Raw genomic sequence first — 20313 nt, forward strand, 5'->3', positions numbered from 1 at the left:
TGAACCTAGGACCGAGACCTAGGATCAGTGTTCTTGAGCAAGGATCGATGAATCCGACCAAGGATCCTAACCTAGGATCCTTCCCACGTCTGCATCGCCTGGCCTCCCATCTCTCTCTCTAAAAGTAAGAGGAATCTTTGTCCCCGCTACCCTCTTAGATCATCTCCAACCCACCTGCAAACCCATCTCCATAATAGGTTTTAGCCCTCTAACCCATCTACAAACTCAACTACATTTTGAGTTTTTCTGCAAATTCTCTCTCCTCCATACCCAAATTTGCAGGGACACTGTTGACATACTCAAAACTTTTTAAAACTTTCATTTTAGTCCTTTTAGTTTTTTTTAATTAATTTAGATAACTTATTTATATTTTAATTTGTTTACCTATTTTATTTATTTATATAATTTATTTATATTTTAAATTATTTTTATATGTTTAATTCATGATAATTTTAATTTTTTTATATGATTAATTTATATTTAATTTTTTTTATATTTATATTATATATTTTTAAGTATTATAAATTTATAATAATAAACAATATTGTATAAATAATTGATTTATAATTAGAATTTAAAAGTAATTAATAAGTTGTTGTAAAATTATGGGTTCAATTTGTAATTTTAGATAAATATATAGATAATATTGAAAAAATTAAAAATTATTATAAAAAGGAATATTCTGAGAATATTCTTTTGAGTTTGAGTTTGGGTTTTTGGGTTGGAGATGAATTACTATTTGATGAGATGTTTACTGCATTTTGGGTTTGAGAATAGGTATTTGGGTTGGAGATAGCCTTAGACAGCGCAATATTCTTGTTCTTCCCCCGTCTCTTGCGGGCAGAAGATTCTTCAAAATTATCAAATTCATAATTAGATATGTGAATCAATTGAAACGATAACTAATTTGTAAACGAGTTACCTGTCGATGATGGGTCGGGAGTGGAACCGTGCTCCTCCTCGTCATCCTCCTCGTTAGGCTCCTCGAGACCCTTGTCTTCAGCCTCATCGTCATCCACCATATTAGCAAATGTGCTCTCTATAAACTCTTCTGCCTCCATAGCCTCAACATCCTCGTCTGTTGGGGGAGCAGTAGCTATCGGGACCACAACAATAGGTGGTTCGTCTCTAGAAGACGATCCTCGGAGCCTTATGTTCTCTGATTGGGCAAGTAAGTTCTGGTATGGCTTTAACAATTTGCTGGGTGTTTTTCTCATACTCTTCCAAGTTTCTTTACGACCTTCAGACATTCTTAATGCATACAATTAATAAATGAGCGAATAATTGAAATGAAGTAGTAATAAGAACGAATATAAAGTAAAAAACATAAATCTACCTAATTAATTTAATCTGAACTATATGTTTGTAAACCGCGGTTTTATTTTTGTCACAATCTTCCAACCGGGTCGAGATGACATATCAGGGGCGTAGAATACTTGTTTCGCTTGACTCGCCAATATATACGGGTCTTGACTTTGGGTTTTCAAAATTCGGTTTACATTTACACTTACGAAGCCATATTTATCCAATTTCACTCCTAGTTCCCCCGAGTGTGTATCAAACCACTTACACTTGAATAAAACAACTCGCTTGTGAGAAAAGTATTGTACTTCGATTATATCCATTAAAACTCCGTAGTATGATATAGTTTCAGACCCGTTGTACCCCTCAACAACCACCCCACTATTTTGAGTGGTCAAACATTCGTCGTGTTTTTCTGTACAGAATTTGTATCCGTTTACTTTACACCAAACATACATAGAAGAGTACATACTTGGACCTTCTCCTAAGATCTTGAGGTCTCTTGATATGTCGTTAAATTCTGCTAAATAGGCGACCTATATATATACCCGAAATGAAGTTGTTAAAATGAATAAAAAGAGTTAGGATATATGGTTTATAATTTACTCACTCGATGTTTGAAATAGGCGGCAAACGTTTCTCCACTGGACTCGTTGTTATTGCAATATTGCATATAGTCTCTGCAAATAGATCGAATATTAAATAGCACACTCTTTAATGCTAATTAGTAATATCAACATAGAATCTTACATGTAAAAAGGCTTTGCTTCGGGACAATTTTTCAAAATGTAAGAATGAGCTGTCACTCGATCGATATAATCCAAGTTGTATATTTTTCCGTTAGATAGGTCTTCCAACGATGCAAATATTGAAATGCTCGAGATTTCAGGTTGTGCATTTTCTTGTCATCTTCTTCCATATACCTGACACATAAACTAATACTCTCATTAACAAGATAGCTCTCGCTTATAGAGGCTTCGGGGTGGTTATTATTCCGCAAATATCTTTTCATTATACCCATGTAATGTTCAAACGGATACATCCATCGATACTGAACAGGTCCTCCAAGCAAAGCCTCAAATGGCAAGTGAAACGGGAGATGCATCATGATGTCGAAGATTGACGGCGGAAAAATAATTTCAAATTTGGAAAGTGTCAATGTAATATCCATGTACAATTGTTCGAGGTCCTCTTGAATCAACTCTTTGAAACACAACAACCGAAAGAAACGAGACAAATTTACTAACGCATCATACACATTATCTGGAAGTAATCCACGAGTTGCTAAAGGAATAAGATATTCCAATAAAATGTGACAATCATGACTCTTTAATCCCGAAATCTTTTTCTCTTCCAAATTTACACAACCGCCGATATTTGAGCAAAAACCATCAGGCAACTTGAGATCTTTCAAAAAGTTACAAAGACGTTTTTTATTTTCGGATGTCAAAGTGAAAGGCGCTTATGGATAATGAACAACTCCTTCATCATTTATAGGATGTAACCATGATTTTATGCCTAAGAGTTGTAAGTCTTTACGGGTTTTAGGACCATCCTTAGTCTTCTCTTTCACATTCATTATTGTTCCCAACACGCTATTACAAATATTTTTCTCAATATGCATCACATCCAAATTATGTCTCAATAATAGTGATTTCCAATAAGGCAAGCGGAAGAAAATGCTAAGTTTGTTCTAATTGTTTCCCCGCGTTTCATGATATATCTTGGTTTTCTTGCTCAGATCCGTACTAAGAATTATGTCTTCTAGGTCTCGTGCTTGCTCGTAACTTTCTTGCCCCGTTAACAATCTAGGAGCTCTCTATAATCAGTTCGACCATCAAACGACTCTTTATCCCTTCTGTATTTGTGCTTTGGTGGAAGGAAGCGTCTATGACCAATGTAACATTGTTTGGAACCATGAACCAATCGAAGAGATACTGTGTCGTTGTTTTCCGATTATTTTAAACAAGGGTCAAAATCGAAGGTTCATTTGAAAACCTTCGGTTTTTACCCTTACCCATACGTAGAATTTTTTCCGATTTTTTTAAACAAGGGTCAAAACCGAAGGTTCATTTGAAAACCCTCGGTTTTTACCCTTACCCATACTTAGAATGTTTTCCGATTTTCTTAAACAAGGGTCAAAACTGAAGGTTCATTTGAAAACCTTTGGTTTTTACCCTTACCCATACTTAGAATTTTTTCCGATTTTTTTAAAAAAGGGTCAAAACCGAAGATTCATTTGAAAATCCTCAGTTTTTACCCTTACCCATACTTAGAATTTTTTCCGATTTTTTTAAACAAGGGTCAAAACTGAAGGTTCATTTGAAAACCTTCGGTTTTTACCCTTACCCATACTTAGAATTTTTTCCGATTTTTTTAAACAAGGGTCAAAAACGAAGGTTCATTTGAAAACCCTCAGTTTTTACCTTTATCCATACTTAGAATTTTTTCCGATTTTTTAAACAAGGGTCAAAACCGAAGGTTCATTTGAAAACCTTCGGTTTTTACCCTTACCTTTTTTAAACCAGGGTCAAAACCGAAGATTTAGTTGAAAACCTTCGGTTTTGGCATTGTTGTTTAAAAAAAAGACAAAAAACAAACCAAAAGAAAATAATTCATGAACAACAAATTAAAACCAAACCAAAGATAATAATAATAATTCATAATTATGAAAACAAAAGACATCAAAAGGTCAGCGTTCGTACGGAAAAGAAAACACATAATTAATAAAACGATATAATCTAGAAATTATTAGTTGAGGGGGGAGGAGGGGTGGTTGATTCAGTCGACTCCTCAACAATTCAAGTTGTTGTTCAAGAATCTCCAATTTCTATGCAATTTCAGCTCTGTCCGCTTTAATTTCACTTAGCAATTGGCCTCTTTGCGCATCCCTCAATTGGATTTGCTCCATTTCCAGCGTCATATTTCTCACATCTTCCTCATATGCCGCAATTTCTGTTTGTGCTAGCAAATTCTGGTAATACCGAGACAATTTCTCCGGTGTACGCCGAAGACTATGCCATGACTCACCCATCCTAAATGCATTTCATATATATATATATATATTAATCAAACAAAATAACCGTAACCTAAATCTAATATAACTTAAATCAAACACAATAACAAATCTAACAAAATCATATATATTTAACAAATTAACCTAAATCTAATCTAAACAATAAAAAATCTAAATCAAACTACCAAACAAATAATCTAAACTAGCCTAAATCTAATAATAAACAACAAAAAAAACAAATAGATCTAACCTGAACGCGAGAAGACGAAGAAGAGAAGCGACGGTGGAGGAGGCGGCTGCGGCGCGAAAGAGAGAGAAAGGAGAGGGTCGAATGAAAAAAAGAAGGGTTAGGGTTTGAATTTATAGAGTTAGTTACCGAAGGTTTTTATATTACTTTCGGTTTTGATATTAGTCAAAACTGAAGGTTTATTGAAAACCCTTCGGAAAAAACCATTACCAAACTTAGAATTATTTTTAATTGTTTTGGGATGAGTCAAAACCGAAGGTTTATTAGAAAACCTTCGCAAACAAGAATTTCAAAAAAGGTAAAACCGAGAGTTTTTTGAATAACCTTCGCAATTAAAAAACTCAGGAATTGCAAAACCGAAGGTTTTTTTAATAACCTTCGCAATTAACCCACATCCAACACTTAAAATTATTTTTGGTTTTTTGGGAAGGTAAAAACCGAAAGTTGTACAAAGAACTGTCAGTACTAATTAGTAAAACCGAAAGTTTTATACCCCTCTCGGAATCTATTTTTAATACCGAAAGATTTGTTCCTCTCAGGAGTATTTAGGAGAGTTTTATAAAACCTTCGGTAAAAACCGTCGGTAAAGGTCAATTTTTTACTAGTGATTTTTGTGGAAATAGATGATAAAATAAATTAAATGAAACAAGGAAATGAATTCAGGAGATCAATTACATATCTTAGAATTAAAGGAAAATTCGAGAAAAGAAAATAATGTTTCGCTCTAAATGTTAAATAGAGAGAGAGGGAAATAAATAGTTAAGTTAAGGTGGAGACATAAAGTCCTTAAGCCACTCTATGCTTGTGGATCATAGTTTAAATGAATAAGATTATTGATTTTTTATTTATTGAGGAGATGTTTATTCTTATTTATGAAAATTGCTAGATAAGAGGCTCGGTCAATTCGTTGACGAATGTGATTATTTAATTATCATTTATGCAAAAAGATGAATGAGATTCTTATCATAAAAATGGGCTAGATAAGAGACTCGATAAATTTATAAAAGGTATTCGCATTTTCTTTCGAAAAAATATGGATAATCATTTGAAGCATGGTGAAAACACTTGAAAATAGTTAGTGAATCTTGAAAATATATTATAGAATTACTAGTCGTTTTAGATTAACAAATTAGCTGATTGCAAATTAATTTGTTTAATGAGAAGTATGAGGTTCAAGTTGGTTGAATTGTTTTTCCTTTATTTTTTTTATTTTATATATGCTTTGGTTATATCTCATAGAGTCGATATACTTTTGTTCTTGCGCTTAGCAAACCAGAAAAAAGTCTATTAAATAATTAGTGATGATTTCAATATTTCAACCTTTGTGAGTATCTATTTTATCGTCTATTTTTGTGTGATTGGGATATATCCGATAGAATCAATATAATTTTATTCTTGTGTTTAGCAATTTGGATAAGAGTCTAGGATGAACAATAAGTGGTGATTTCAATATCTCAACCATCACATTCTTGTTCGATATGAGTCCTCGTTGTAGTTGTTTTTTAATCTCGAGGCATTGAGTTCTCACACATAACCTCCATTATAGATGAAATGCCTACGTTGGAAACACGGTTCCATGTTTGAGCATTTAATCTTTCCACAAGCATCCTCAAGAAATTCTCAAACTCTTCGTAAGACTTTCTAGAGTGTTTAATTTGCCAGTCTCTATTCAAATATTAAGATTTACTTTGATCAATTTTGAGATAGTTAAGAAAACATATGACATTTCCTTATCCTTACTCGTTTTTTAAATCCTAATTTCACATTTCGCATTCCTTTCTTTACATGTCTTTACCTAGGAGGATCAAAGGTCTACATCCTTCTCAATATTTTAACCGAGAGGCAATCATAACTAAACGTGTGAAAAAGTTTGATTACTTTTGAAACTGTATTCTTGACATGATGTCTATGTATTCTCAAAGGTATTAATCATTTCTAGATTCAGGATTCTAGTAACTAGTGAATATCATGGATAAATGACATCTAAATAGCAAGATGTTTAAGATTATATATTTCAATTAATGTTAGTTACATTTTTGTGAAAATAGATGATAAAATAAAAATGAAGTAGGGGAATAAATTTGGGAGATCAATTACATATCTTAGAATTAAAAGAGGATTCGGGAAAGGAAAATAATGTTTCACTCTATAATGTTAAATAGAGAGATAAAAAGGGAAACAAATAGTTAAGTTGAGGTGGAGACATCTAGAGACCTTGAGCTACTCTATGCATTGTGGAACATAGTTTAGATGAATGAGATTATTGATTTGTTATTTATTGAGGAGATATTTATTGTTAATTATGAAAAAGGCTAGATAAGAAGCTCGGTCAATTCGAAGACGAATGTGATTATTGAATTGTTATTAATACAAAAAGATGAATGAGATTCTTAGTAATAAAAAAATGGCTAGATAAGATAATCGATAAATTTAAAAAATGATATTCGCAATTTCTTTCGAAAAAATATGGTTAATCATTTGAAGTATAGTGAAAACACTTGAAGATAATTAGTAAATCTTGAAAATATATTCTTGAATTACTAATCGTTTTGGATTAAAAAATTAGTAGATTACAAATTAATTTGTTTAAGGAGAAGCACAAGGTTTAAGTTGGTTGAGTGTTTAAAGTCAAGACAAGATTGATGATCAATGTTTTGCTAGATCTTGAGTTTGAGTAAAGAGCTGTTGAGAGATACCTAATTTATTTGTTATAAAGTAATGATAAAAGTTCGTATAAACACCCGTATCTTATTGATGATCAATAAAAGTCTTCTGAGTTTTCGACTCGTATCTTATTTTGAGAAAGTAGACAATGAAAATTTGTCTTGGGTGTCCTCGATTTTTTTTTATAGATATTTGATTTTGAAAAAATAGACGATAAAAACTAATTTTTCATTAAATATTTAATTATAAGAGCTCAAGAAGGTTGATTAAGACTATTTTACAATTAGAAATTTATATTTTGCTTGTCATATTCTAATTAAATGTTTAATGATTTGTTCAGGACTATTTGTATTAAAGTTATAAATGGCTTTGGGTTTTTTGGATTACTTTGAGTTGCTCAAAATAATCATATATTGACCAATGACACATTAGTGTAACCTTCCATGAGGTTTCACTCAAAATTAATCTTATTCAAAGCCCTATACAATGTGTGTGAATTAATTTTTCTTTTTGGCATAGATGATGTATTATATTGCTTTTTTGTTGTCTCTTCTTTTAGTAAAATATTTATATTTAAAAAGTTGTTTTTAATTAAATATAAAACATGATAGCACTAGTGATAAAGAGGATTTTGCTCACCTCGTATGAAAGCATTGAAGAATATTATATACTATAAATAAAGGTATACATAAAATTAATGTCATCCAAATAACTATATTTATATTTTAGATCGGTTTAGAATAATGTACCACAATCAACCCTGTTTGAGTTTTTTATCATTTTATTTTCTCAATATGAGTTGAAACCTCAATCAAATTGATATTTTGTTCTCTTCATCAAACTTTAATTATTCAATTTTCAAATTCTTATTTTGTGCTTGTAAAGAATATTTTTTTTTCTATATATATATATAAATTAAGTCGGGGAGATATAAATTAAAGCAAAATGCTACTAGTTAGTTTTGATTTTTTTTTTTTTTTCGACGCGTGAATACATAAGTCCCTTTTTGCATAATATTATACATTTGAAGATGATGAGACAAAGTTTTGTTTTTTATTATTATTGTTATTTGCATCATGAGGTGTATAAAAACTTTAATTTATGAAACCTCTCTCTATCTCTCTTTAAATAAATAAATAAAATTGAATAAAGTTTTCTTCATTAGTTAAGGTTATGTTTGATGATGATTGGAATTATGATTAAAAATTTATTATTAATTATTTGTCTGATGAAATATTTGACCTAATAATAATTAATTACAATGAAACTAAAATGTATAATTTTCAGTTTCACTTCCTTGTACATTTGAAATATAAAAACAATCAAATGAATGATTGTCTGTGCAAATTTGACCTCCAAGTGAGCGCACTAATAATAATTTATTATTAGAATTATAACATTCCGCATGCATGTTAATTAGTTAACTTATTATTAGTGGTCCTCCTCCATATATAAAGCAACTACCTTAAACTCTCTTTCATATCAATCATTTCTAAATTGTTTCTTAACTCAAACACAATTAAACAGTACGAATTGATTTGCTGCTCGATCGATCATTAAGTATCTTATTTAAAAGGAGCGATCCAATTAAAATGTTTAGTTTTTCCGGAAAAGAAAATGATCATCTCTTCTCCCGCCGCTGCGTTTTGGTTAACGGTCCGGTAATTGTCGGTGCCGGCCCTTCAGGCCTTGCCGTCGGTGCCTGCCTTAGGGAACAGGGCGTCCCGTTTGTGGTCGTTGAAAGAGCTGATTGTATAGCTTCTCTCTGGCAAAAGAGGACTTATGATCGTCTTAAGCTTCATCTCCCTAAACAATTCTGCCAACTCCCCAAACACCCATTTCCCGATCACTTCCCGGAATATCCCACCAAGAAACAGTTCATCGATTACCTCGAATCCTACGCAAACAAGTTCGACATCAAACCGCAGTTCAACGAGTCCGTTCAGTCCGCCAAGTACGACGAGGCCTGCCGTCTATGGCGCGTCAAGAGCGTCTCCAATTTGGACGGGTCGGAGGTGGAGTACATATGTCAGTGGCTGGTGGTGGCCACCGGCGAGAATGCAGAGTGCGTCGTGCCGGAGATTGACGGTTTGAAGGAATTTAACGGCGAAGTCCTCCACGCATCTCAGTATAAATCCGGCCAAAGATTCTCAGGGAAGAAAGTACTCGTTGTCGGTTGCGGCAATTCGGGAATGGAAGTCTCTCTGGATCTCTGTAACCACAATGCAGAGCCGTCAATGGTGGTTCGCAGCTCGGTAAGTTACCCCAAATACCACCGATATAATCATATAAAAAATATACACTTAATTACATTTTGAATTAATTATTTGATTGATTGATTGATGGTAGGTTCACGTATTGCCAAGGGAAATATTGGGAAGATCGACCATAGAGTTGGCCACCCTGATGCTGGCGTGGTTGCCTCTGTGGCTAGTGGACAAGATCGTGCTCTTGTTTTCATGGATGATATTTGGAAACATGGAGAAATACGGGCTCAAGAGGCCAAAAATGGGTCCCTTAGAGCTGAAGCAGACCGCCAACGGGAAGACGCCCGTCCTAGACATTGGCGCTCTCGACAAGATCAGATCCGGAGAAGTTAAGGTTGTTCCAGGAATCAAAAGGTTTGCATCGGGAGGAGGATCCGTGCATCTCGTCGACGGTCGAACGCTAGAGATCGATGCGGTCGTTCTTGCAACTGGGTACCGTAGCAACGTCCCATACTGGCTTCACGAAACAGAGTTTTTCACAAAAGACGGATTCCCAAACACTCCGTTCCCAAATGGGTGGAAAGGAAAGGCCGGTCTTTATGCAGTTGGGTTCACTAGAAAGGGTCTGGCTGGTGTATCCATAGATGCATTGAAGATCTCTCACGACATTGCCAAAGTTTGGAAACAAGATTTGCAGCAGAAGAAACACAAAGCTCCTCGACTTAGACGATGCATTTCACAATTCTAATCAAAATTAAAACACACCCATTCTTTTATTTTTCTTCTTCTTCACATACAAATATACAATACAACTAATGATTTTTCAAAACACTATAACCAAAAATTATTTATTTATTCATTCATTTTCCTTTTCCTTTGTAAAACTAGCTAGATAGTACCCAATACATCTTGTAATTCTTTTGTTCAACTTTTTCTAAAATAAGCTACCATCTTTTCACAACAATTATATTTTTTCTTGTTATCTAAAGATTCATATTGATCTCTTTCAATAACTTATAATGCAGATAACAAATTTATTTGATTTATTTATGAGTAAGCGAGTTTTATTAAATATTTTATTAAAAAAATTTGTTTGATAAAATTTTAAATGATTATCAGTTTTTTTAAGTTGAAATGAAAAAAACACGCCAGTAAAATATATACAATTATCGAGAATTGTCGCTGAGAACGAAAGAATGCTCTCGAGAATATAAATATCACCGACACAATTGGATATCGATCTCAGCGATATTCATTTAATATTATCACCGAGAGCACCTGACAATGCTCTCGGTAAAAGTATTCTTATTTTGCCCTAATTCAGTGACCACCTCTTATTTATCCCTCTCTTCTTCCTCTCGGTCGCTCCTTCTCTCCCCGTCGCCGACTCTCTTGGGTAATTGAACGACAATCTTCAATCTTTCGCACTCGAATGTCTCCCCGTTTCCTTAAGTCGATTTAGTGGAAGCACGACGAAGGACTTGTCCGTAAGTATGAGCGCCGATCGACTTGCTCAAATTTGTGAAACCTTTCGCGGTCTTGATCATCCCCATTTATGGCATTTTCAGGTCAATTTATTTATTTGTATGCTAGAATCTAGAAAAAAAAATGAGTTTCTTATGTTTGTTTGATGATTAAATTTAGAGAAAATCAAAAAGATTAGGGTTTTGTCAGAGTTAAACCAATTGTCAATTGTAGCATTTTGTGAATTGTAAATTTCAATTAATGGCCTTTCCTCAGTCTTGTAGAAAAGAAATGGTTGACTTTTCATGTGATATTTCTACACAACATGTAGCATTTTGGGCAAGTTGAGTTTCTTGGGATTGACAATTCTTTCCTTCTCATCCAGTTACTTTATGTAGTTAAACAATGTCATGCAAAGGGAGTCTGTCTATGTAAGTGATACGATAAAACTAATTAATTTTTCTATCTGAATAAATCATTCTTAAGTGGATTTGCATGATTTTTAGGTGATATAAGTGCGGAAATGTTCTTATTATGTAATTTCCTTCAATCTTTCAGCGAGACAAACACTCGAACTGACTATTATCGACCTTTCGATCACTAACGGTTAAGTTTGGAACTTTCTTCAATTACAACTTGAATCCTTGGAGAAAGAGGGTCTTCAATTCTCCAGTAGCAAGTTATTCCGACCACAGGCAAGCTATTAATCCTTAAACTATGCATATTCTTTTCTTTGGGAATCATACTTTGTGAAGATTCATATATAGGGAAAGGCCATTTATTTTCTTACATGTTTATAAAATTGAAATCAATATATGTCTTATGAATAATCTTAAGTTGAATTTGAACAATATGAATGTTTCATTGTAGTAGTTTTCGAATGCTTAATTTTATTGATTTGGTATTTCTTTTGTCTACCCTGTTTGATCTCAGGAGATATTTAGAGAGCTTGTCTGCAGACCTGAGTTTGTGGTTTGATATTGCAGGTTCATGATATGTTTAGATTTATAATTAGTTTTTAATTTTAGGTTTATTTTACATCTGTTTGATATCTAAAGTTAGTTCTTCATGATACTATGAAAGGTTTATGCGATTGTGCAAAACCTTCAATCTAATTATAATTATAGAAGTCTTTTGGGATTGTGTTAGAGATGACTTAGTGAAAGTTAGGTGGCAATTAGATGACTTGGTGCATATAAAGAATTTATTTATGAACAATAATCTATGTTACAAAAAAAAAAGTTGAGCTGGTTGAGTCATAGTCTCCCAAAAATATAATATATATTCGCACTTGATAAAAAAAAAATTATTAACTAAACCTAGCGTTTAGTTTCCATTTTCACGTCCTTTAATGACATTATTTTCTCTGTATGTGATACGGAAAATTGTGAATACACAAGAGACACTAAAAACTTGTTTGTCTAAGTGTTTTTTTTGGGTTTTATTAAATATTTTCTTAAAAAAATTTGTTTGAGAAAATTTTAAAAGATTATCATTTTTAGATTAAAATATAAAAACACATTATAAAATATTTGTAAGCATAGAAATTTGACATACCCGATTTATAAATAATATTATTAATTTATAATAATATTAAATTATTTTTTTATTCATTCATTCTCCTTTCTAAACCTAACTAGCTAGTACCCAATACATGTAATTCTATTATTAAATTTTTTCTAAAATTTTATCACAATTATATTTTTTCTTGTTATTTAAATATTCATGTTGATCTCTTTCAATAACTTATTATACAGACAACAAATTTATTTTATTTATTTATGAGCAATAATCTATATGTTAAAAAAATAGTATAATTTGATAGTATTAGTTGAGGTTGAGTCATGGTCTCCCAACAAAATATAATATATATTCGCATGTGTTATCACCAAAATATTTATTTACAAAACCCTATCTCTAGATAGGTATCTCAAAATCCTATTTCTTGATAAGTGCTTTTCAAAACTCGCAAACTCAAAACCTATTCGTTGATAGTACCATGATCATTTGTATATGATTGTCCTAAGCATTACCTGTTGGTAACCTTCGTGACAAGTTTATTAAGCTCCAATGATAAATTTATCCGTTGATAGTACCACAATCATTTGTATATGATCATCCTAATCATTACATGTTGGTAACTTTCATTGCAAGTTTGTTAAGGTCCCATGATAAACCTATCTATTGATAGTCCCATGATCATATACATATGATCACCTTGAATGTTACTTGTTAGTAACTCACATGAAAAGTTTCTAAGACTTTCTTGTCCCATTTATGTTTCATTAAGTGACATTAAGCTTAGTCGTTTATACATGACTATTTTGAATAATCTATTGATAGGATTTTATCTTTCAACAAATGCATATGATTATCTCTATATCATTATCCTATGGATTTTACCGATACTTTGTTAAGATCTTTGAAACAGGATTCCAGGAATTATCTTGTTGGGATAATCACCGAGGAAAAATCCCTAGTCAATGTACCTCGACGAATGCTATACACAGGAGCACTAGGTCACTCCAACATCAACTCACTATAGGTTCTATTTTTCCATCACCCTCAATCATATAAATTGGATAAGAAAAACTTAGTGTTAGATGTCATATTCGAATCTATATTTTTAAAACCAGATTGTTGTAATCAAACTTGATTCGAGAGGGGCATCTATAAGCACTAAACATACCCAATTTATAGATTTTAAAATAATTATTTTGATAATTTTTGAATAAATAAAATCAAAATAATTAACCTTAAAGCCAAAACATAATTAAACAATTAATTGGATTAATTATTGTGATAATTAAATCTCAATTAATTAAAGATAATGGCTAAGAAAAATAAATAAAATAAATTAGGATGAATGTTGTACCCATTTTATCTCAAATTAATTTTAGGAAAATTAAAGGGAATTAAAATAAACAATTTATGATGAATGTTGTATCCATTTTGTCCCAAATAAATTGAAATCCTTAACCTAAAAATATAAAACAAATAATAAATTGACAAAATAAATGTCATATTTATTTAATTTTTTACATTTTTAAGATTTAAAAATAAAGCCAAAAGACTGAAATAAAAATCAATTCAAATAAACCCTTAAGGTTTAAATAAAAATAATAAATAAATTTGTAATTGGGTGTAGCCGAAATCTAGAAGGATCGCTACTGACAAAACCACAACTATCAGATAAGCGCTGTATTTTCATCCAATGCCTAAGAATCATCTGCGCCGCCCTTTGTCTCCTCCATCGCGGATGCAATGCACGAACGTTGACGGAAAGCCAACAGATTGTCCCACATTTGCCAAATTCACCCGAAACGACGTAGTTTCCTCCTAGATCGTTGTCTTCATCGTGACACTGGATGTATAATCATCCGTAGACATCTTTGATTTTTCAAAGATGGAATTCCGTTGATCTTGATAGTTTAACTACATTCAAAAAGTGAATTGATCACCATAGTTTGGTGATCATTTCCCTTACATCTAGGATCATCATTACGACCTACATCGACAATTGGTGAAAAGAATAACCAAAACACCATTATGGGTGTGTGACTAATTGAGCCCACTTGGCTGATCAACCGACTTCAGGAGGCTATATATAGCATCCCTTAATAAATCTAAAGCCAAGAGATTTTCTCTCAATCCCTCAATCAAAAAAATTCAAAAATCTGACATTAAAGCTCAAGCCTTTTGGATTTTTTGAAATTCTGCATATGGCATAAAAGCTTTGATATAGGCATCCCCAAAGCTTCCCTAAGGTCGAAGGAGTGTTCTCTAATCCTTTGTAAACTTCCAATCATTCTCTATATCGAATTATTAGTTTGAAATGGTATTTTTATATTTTAGTTTTGATAATTCGGTACACTATCTAGTTAGTCAATTTCTTGAATGAGAAACGATCTTAGGATCATTTGTGAGTTTTATGTTGAAGCAAAACACAATCAATCGATCTTAACAGAAAACCCTAAATTTGAATTCGGAAAAATCCAAAATTGGGTTTTTTATTTTCCCATGAACAATGGCTCAAAAACTTTCCCAATATATTTCTACTGATGCTAGGAACCTATTTGAATCATGTTTGATCCATCCAGATCATGTTTAATCAAAAATCAAAATTTTCAAAATAAATGAAAATTTTAAGTTCTTAAATTGGTCAAAATGAACAGTTAATATTTCGGTATCAATTAATCATATGAAGTATAAGAAAGTTATTGGTAAGCTCTTTACACTTCATTAAAACTTAAAACTAAAACCTAATTTTGGTCTCAAAACTGTTTTGAACAAACCAAACATCATCCAGGTTGTATGATAATATGGTATGATGTTCATAATGTTCCTTGGACCTTTGTGAAGCTATTCAGGCCCTTGGATCGAAAAATTTAATCCTCAATCAAAACTGGAAAATCTTTAGTTTTAATATTATTGAGGACCAAGGGGTTCAGTTAGGATCGAGAGGTCGGACCGAGAAGTTCTAGCCAAGACCGAGAGGTCCGACCGATGAATTTTGACTAGGACCATGAGGTCCAACCAAGGAATTTGACATTCGATTGAGGATTTCAAACCCGTGACCAATAAAGTTAGCCCAGGATAACCTAGGACTGGTGGTTTCCACACTGACCGAGGATCTCTAAACCCCGACCGAAGGGTTTCCGACCTAGGACTAAGGGTTTTAACCAAGAACCGATAAAAACGCACCAAGGACCGAGGACACCGGTCTTATGGCTTATTTGGTTGCACTTTTCATTTTCCAAAATTATTTTTATACTTTTCAAACCTCAAACCATTTTAAAATTCCAAAAAAATAGAAAATATTTTCAAAATATTGTTGGGTTATTTTCACAAAAAATATTTTGATAAAGGCTCGTTATGAATTTATTGTTAAACCCTAACATCTTCAAATAATGATGTTCTTCAGATATTTTCCTCAATAGTCATCACCATAAACAACATGTACCAGCATTTAAATATTATTATTATAATTTTAAATACACAAAAATATGTGCATGTCTAGGACCGGAAGAATAATTGTTTAAAATAAATCGTTATACAAGAAATTTTCAAAGGCCCGGATTTTATAAATTAGAGATATTTTTAAAACGGGTACGAAGGATGAAGCTTGAAAGCTCTTTCCCGAGTAGCACCAAAGTTCAAACTAAAAGAAATTCTAGTGAAAAATATGTTTCTACACGTTCACATTTTATTGATTTTAAAAATCAATTGTCTGTTTCAAATAAATAATTTTTAAAATTTATTATTTTTAATTAATTTAAATACAAATTTCTAAAATTCAAATTTTAATTTGATTATTTCAAATCAAAACTATTATTTAAACTAGCATTTAGCCCGTGCATTTGCACGAGTAATAATATAAAAAACCGTGAAAAAAAATTATGGATAACATTTTTAAATTTTATTTTTAACCGTTTTAAGTTTATGGGTGGGTCAACCCACAATCCGGCCCAAATATCCATTTTTACTCAACATCATTATATATATAGAGAGAGAGATTAGTTAGTTAAAAAATTGAACTTATATTAATATTAAAATGTCCCGCATTTATCAAATTTGGTGTTGAATTTAAAATATAATGTCTTTGTAGCCTAGTTGTTTAAAGAGTTATACTTGTGTTGTTAGGTTGCAAGTTCGAAACATACCTCTATCATTTTTAATTTTATTTTTAACCTTTTTAAATTTAAAGGCGGGTCAACCCACAATCCGACCCAAGTACTCGACCCGGCAATCCAGACACTTTAAAAATTAAGCATCATTATATATATAGATTAGTTAGTTAAAAAGTTGAACTTATATTCATATTAAAACGTCCCGCGTTTATCAAATTTGGTGTTGAATTTAAATATAAAGTCTTTGTAGCCTAGTTGGTTAAAGAGTTGTACTTGTTTTGTTAGGTTGCAAGTTTGAAACATACCTCTAGCATTTTTAATTTTGTTTTTAACCGTTTTAAATTTAAATGCGGGTCAACCCACAATTCGACCCAAGTATCCAAATTAACCACAACTCACGACCCGGCAATCCGGACACTTTAAAAATTAAGCATCATTATATATATATAGATTTGAACTCATAATTATTTTTATAATTAATTTCAAATGTGTCAGAATTTGTTTAAAATGTTTTAAAATAATGTTTTGTTTTAAAAATATTCCTGACAAGCAGTTTGAAATTTCTTGAACCTCGAACTTTGTTAGGATCGAGGGCGCCCTTGGAGGACCGGGGTGTTTTCCGGTTTTAAGAAGGGTGGCCGCTTACAACACACACACTTTGGTGATAGTCCGGTTAAAGACTAAAACCGTTCTCAGCACTACGCAAACTGTCACAGACTCTTGAACCGGGTTCAAGGGCGGAAATGTCTGTTTCAGGTTGAAGCAACGGATGCGACTTTTAGATGATGTTTTAGAAGGAGTCGGTTTTTGGATATGAGTGACCGGTTTTAGGAGTGTGATTGGTTTGAGGTTTAAGTTAAGTAAGCAAGAAATGAAAGCAGCGAAAGAAACGAACCGAGACAGAATTTGTTTATGGATGTTCGGAGCAAACCCTCCTACGTCACCCCTTCTTCTCAAGTTATGAGAAGGATCTCCACTAACTCTTTAGAGTTACAACAGACACTGCCGGTCGAGCCCAACTTCGCTACTCGCCGGTTACACCAAACTCACACTTTGATGTAATACAATTACTCTACACAACACGATACAGAAAGCTTCCGGTTTTAGACACACCGGTTTTACAGTATAGGACTTTATCTCTCTAGAATTTAATGCTTTGATGATTTGTTTTTCGTGATTCGTCACTTGCATTTAATGAAGACGATCCGTCTTCCTTTTATAGCTGAAAGTAGCCAACGGTTACTTTCTTCTCTCTCTTGCGGATTGGTCGATCATTATCACGCCTGATGCAGAAAGGTTGCTTGCACGCTTCATTTTCCTTAACACTTGGCATTCATGCAGGCAGCTCTGAGCAGAAGATGACGTAGCCGATTTTCAGGTTTGGACACGTGTTGGGCATGCACCTCCGGTTGTCAATTTGAGATCAATAAAGCATCATTGCTTTCCTCGCATGCTTCTGATCGGATCCGATCTTCTTTTATTCTTTCAAGACACGTTTCTTCCGTCATGGTACGTCACTTTTGAGATTTGAATCTTCTGACTTTTATTCTGAACCTTCCGGTTTTTGTGTCTTGTGCAGTATGATCCGGTTGGAATGAAAGTTTTTGTCTTGACTAACCGGTCGCTTGAGAAAGTGAAAAACCGGTTCCTCTGATCTTTAACTGGTTTCTTTGAAGTATAGTAGCAACCGGTTCCTCTAATACGCCAACCGTTCATACGGCTTTGATCTGTACCTGCACATGAAGATTTACAACTATTTAGTTCGTCTGGCCGGTTCCAAAAATTAACTTACTTAATTTTTCTATCAAACTTTTCCGAAAAATGCTTTTCAAGGGTTACAACGTCAAATAAAAGTCTATTTGTTGATAGTACTAACAACTTTTAAAGATTATAAAAAGATGTTAGGAGCTGTTTTGGATCAATTCCAATTAATTTTTAAAATTTTGTACAAAAACTAAACTTTTAAAAAAATTGGAAAAATTCAATTCTTGAATTGATTAAAACTGATAGAGAATATTCATGTTTGGGTCTTGTTTGATTCTAACATACATATGGAAGTTCTTGGTAAGCCTAATTGTCTAATCTAACATTAAAAATCAAAAACACGATTCTTACACAAAAACTATTTGAATCAAATTCAACGTCATACCAATTGATTAATACATCAAGATGATGTTAAAAATGATTTAGTGTTTATTAAAACTTCTGATCATACCTTAAGATCAAAGGATGGAAGATCCAATCAAAATCACAAAACCTGTAGCGGGTGTTCTTGATATCCAACCTAGAAATCTAGGCATCCGAATGAGGATTTTAACATGGGTCTGGTTTTTGACCGATAAAATCAGTCGTCCCTACACCCTATAGAGGAAATTCACCTTGTTTTCGACCGAGAAAACCAGCTAGCGTCTAACATCCGACTTAGGAAACTAGCTAGACACGGTCATCCACCAAGGAATGGCGGGCGCGACCGAGAATCCCTTATTCGCATTGATCGGGCGCCAATAAACGTTACTTCTAGTTAAAACTAGTCTAGGCCTAAATATTCGACCCGATTCGGGATTTTTAATTTTTAATTTTTTTTAACAATAAGAAACCCTAATCCATTTTTAAAAATTCGAAAAAGTAGAAAATGATTTCAAAATATTTTTAAAATATTTCATAAAATATTTTGATAAAGTTTTGTTTAAGTTTATTTTGTAATTTTAACACTTTAAATTGATCATTTTTCAGGTATCTTCCTCGATAGTTCTTGACATCAATAGTAGGTTTCAACATTTAAATATTATGTCATAATTTTAAATGCAAGAAAAACTCATACATGTTTGAAACTTGAAAAATGGTTAAATAAAACCTAATAAAACCAAACTTTCAAATAAATAACCAAAATTTTATGAATTAGAGACTATTCTTTTACGGGTACAAAGGATATAGCATAAAAGCTCTTTCCCTAATATTATCAAAAATCGAACTCAAAAAAATCTCTGAAAAATTATATTTGTACACGTATACAAGTATTTTATTGATATAAAATTAAAATAAATTGGTCACTTTTCAATCAAATAAATAATCTTTTAAAATAATTATTTTAATTAATTTAAAATAATGATTTCCCTTAATCAAATTATGATTTGATTTTTAAATTCAAAAGTTATTTAAATTTAATTAAAAAATAATTATTGTTATAATTAATTTTAAAATATCAAAATGCATTTGTGTATAAAACTTCTAATTAATGTTTTATTAAAAACATTCAACACGCAAATTAAGGTTGAAACTTTTCGAACCTCCAGCTTTTCTAGGATAAGGGATTTTTGGATGCTACGGTTAGTTATTGAGATAAGCTTAGGATTTGTAATCTCTTTATCATTTTTATTTCAATAAAAAATGTCCTTTGTATAGTTTTATTTTCATTTTTTATCACTATCCTACTCAACCACATTTCATAAACATAATTTATACATTCTTAACCCTATAGGTATTTTAATATCTTTATTTTTTTGTGTTTGGTGATGCTAGATCAAAATATCTCCAAGAATTGGTTAAGTACATCATCGTTTAGTTTTTTAAGTAGGAGACCAAACATAAATGCATTTCTTCAATCAAACGTTCATCAATTATGAATTCAAACTCTAATACGAATGGTAGCGCCAATTTTTATATTTTGAGGATTTTTAGTCGCTCAAACATGAGTATTTAAAGTTCATATCAAGATTAATCTTTAAATCATGCACCATGATGTTGGATTAGCTTCTCTTTTGGAAGTTATGTACTTTGAACTCT

General features: G+C 32.2%; 1 protein-coding gene across 1 annotated transcript; it reads left to right on the top strand.

Moving 5' to 3' along the window:
- Positions 1 to 8821: 8821 nt before the first annotated feature.
- Positions 8822 to 10184, top strand: LOC124918043 (probable indole-3-pyruvate monooxygenase YUCCA9). The gene is made up of 2 exons (XM_047458306.1): positions 8822 to 9484; positions 9579 to 10184. Exons 1-2 carry the CDS (start codon positions 8822 to 8824, stop codon positions 10182 to 10184), a joined length of 1269 nt encoding a protein of 422 aa, XP_047314262.1.
- Positions 10185 to 20313: the final 10129 nt, after the last annotated feature.

The sequence above is a fragment of the Impatiens glandulifera genome, unplaced genomic scaffold (assembly GCF_907164915.1).
Source record: "Impatiens glandulifera unplaced genomic scaffold, dImpGla2.1, whole genome shotgun sequence".
Classification (NCBI taxonomy): domain Eukaryota; kingdom Viridiplantae; phylum Streptophyta; class Magnoliopsida; order Ericales; family Balsaminaceae; genus Impatiens; species Impatiens glandulifera.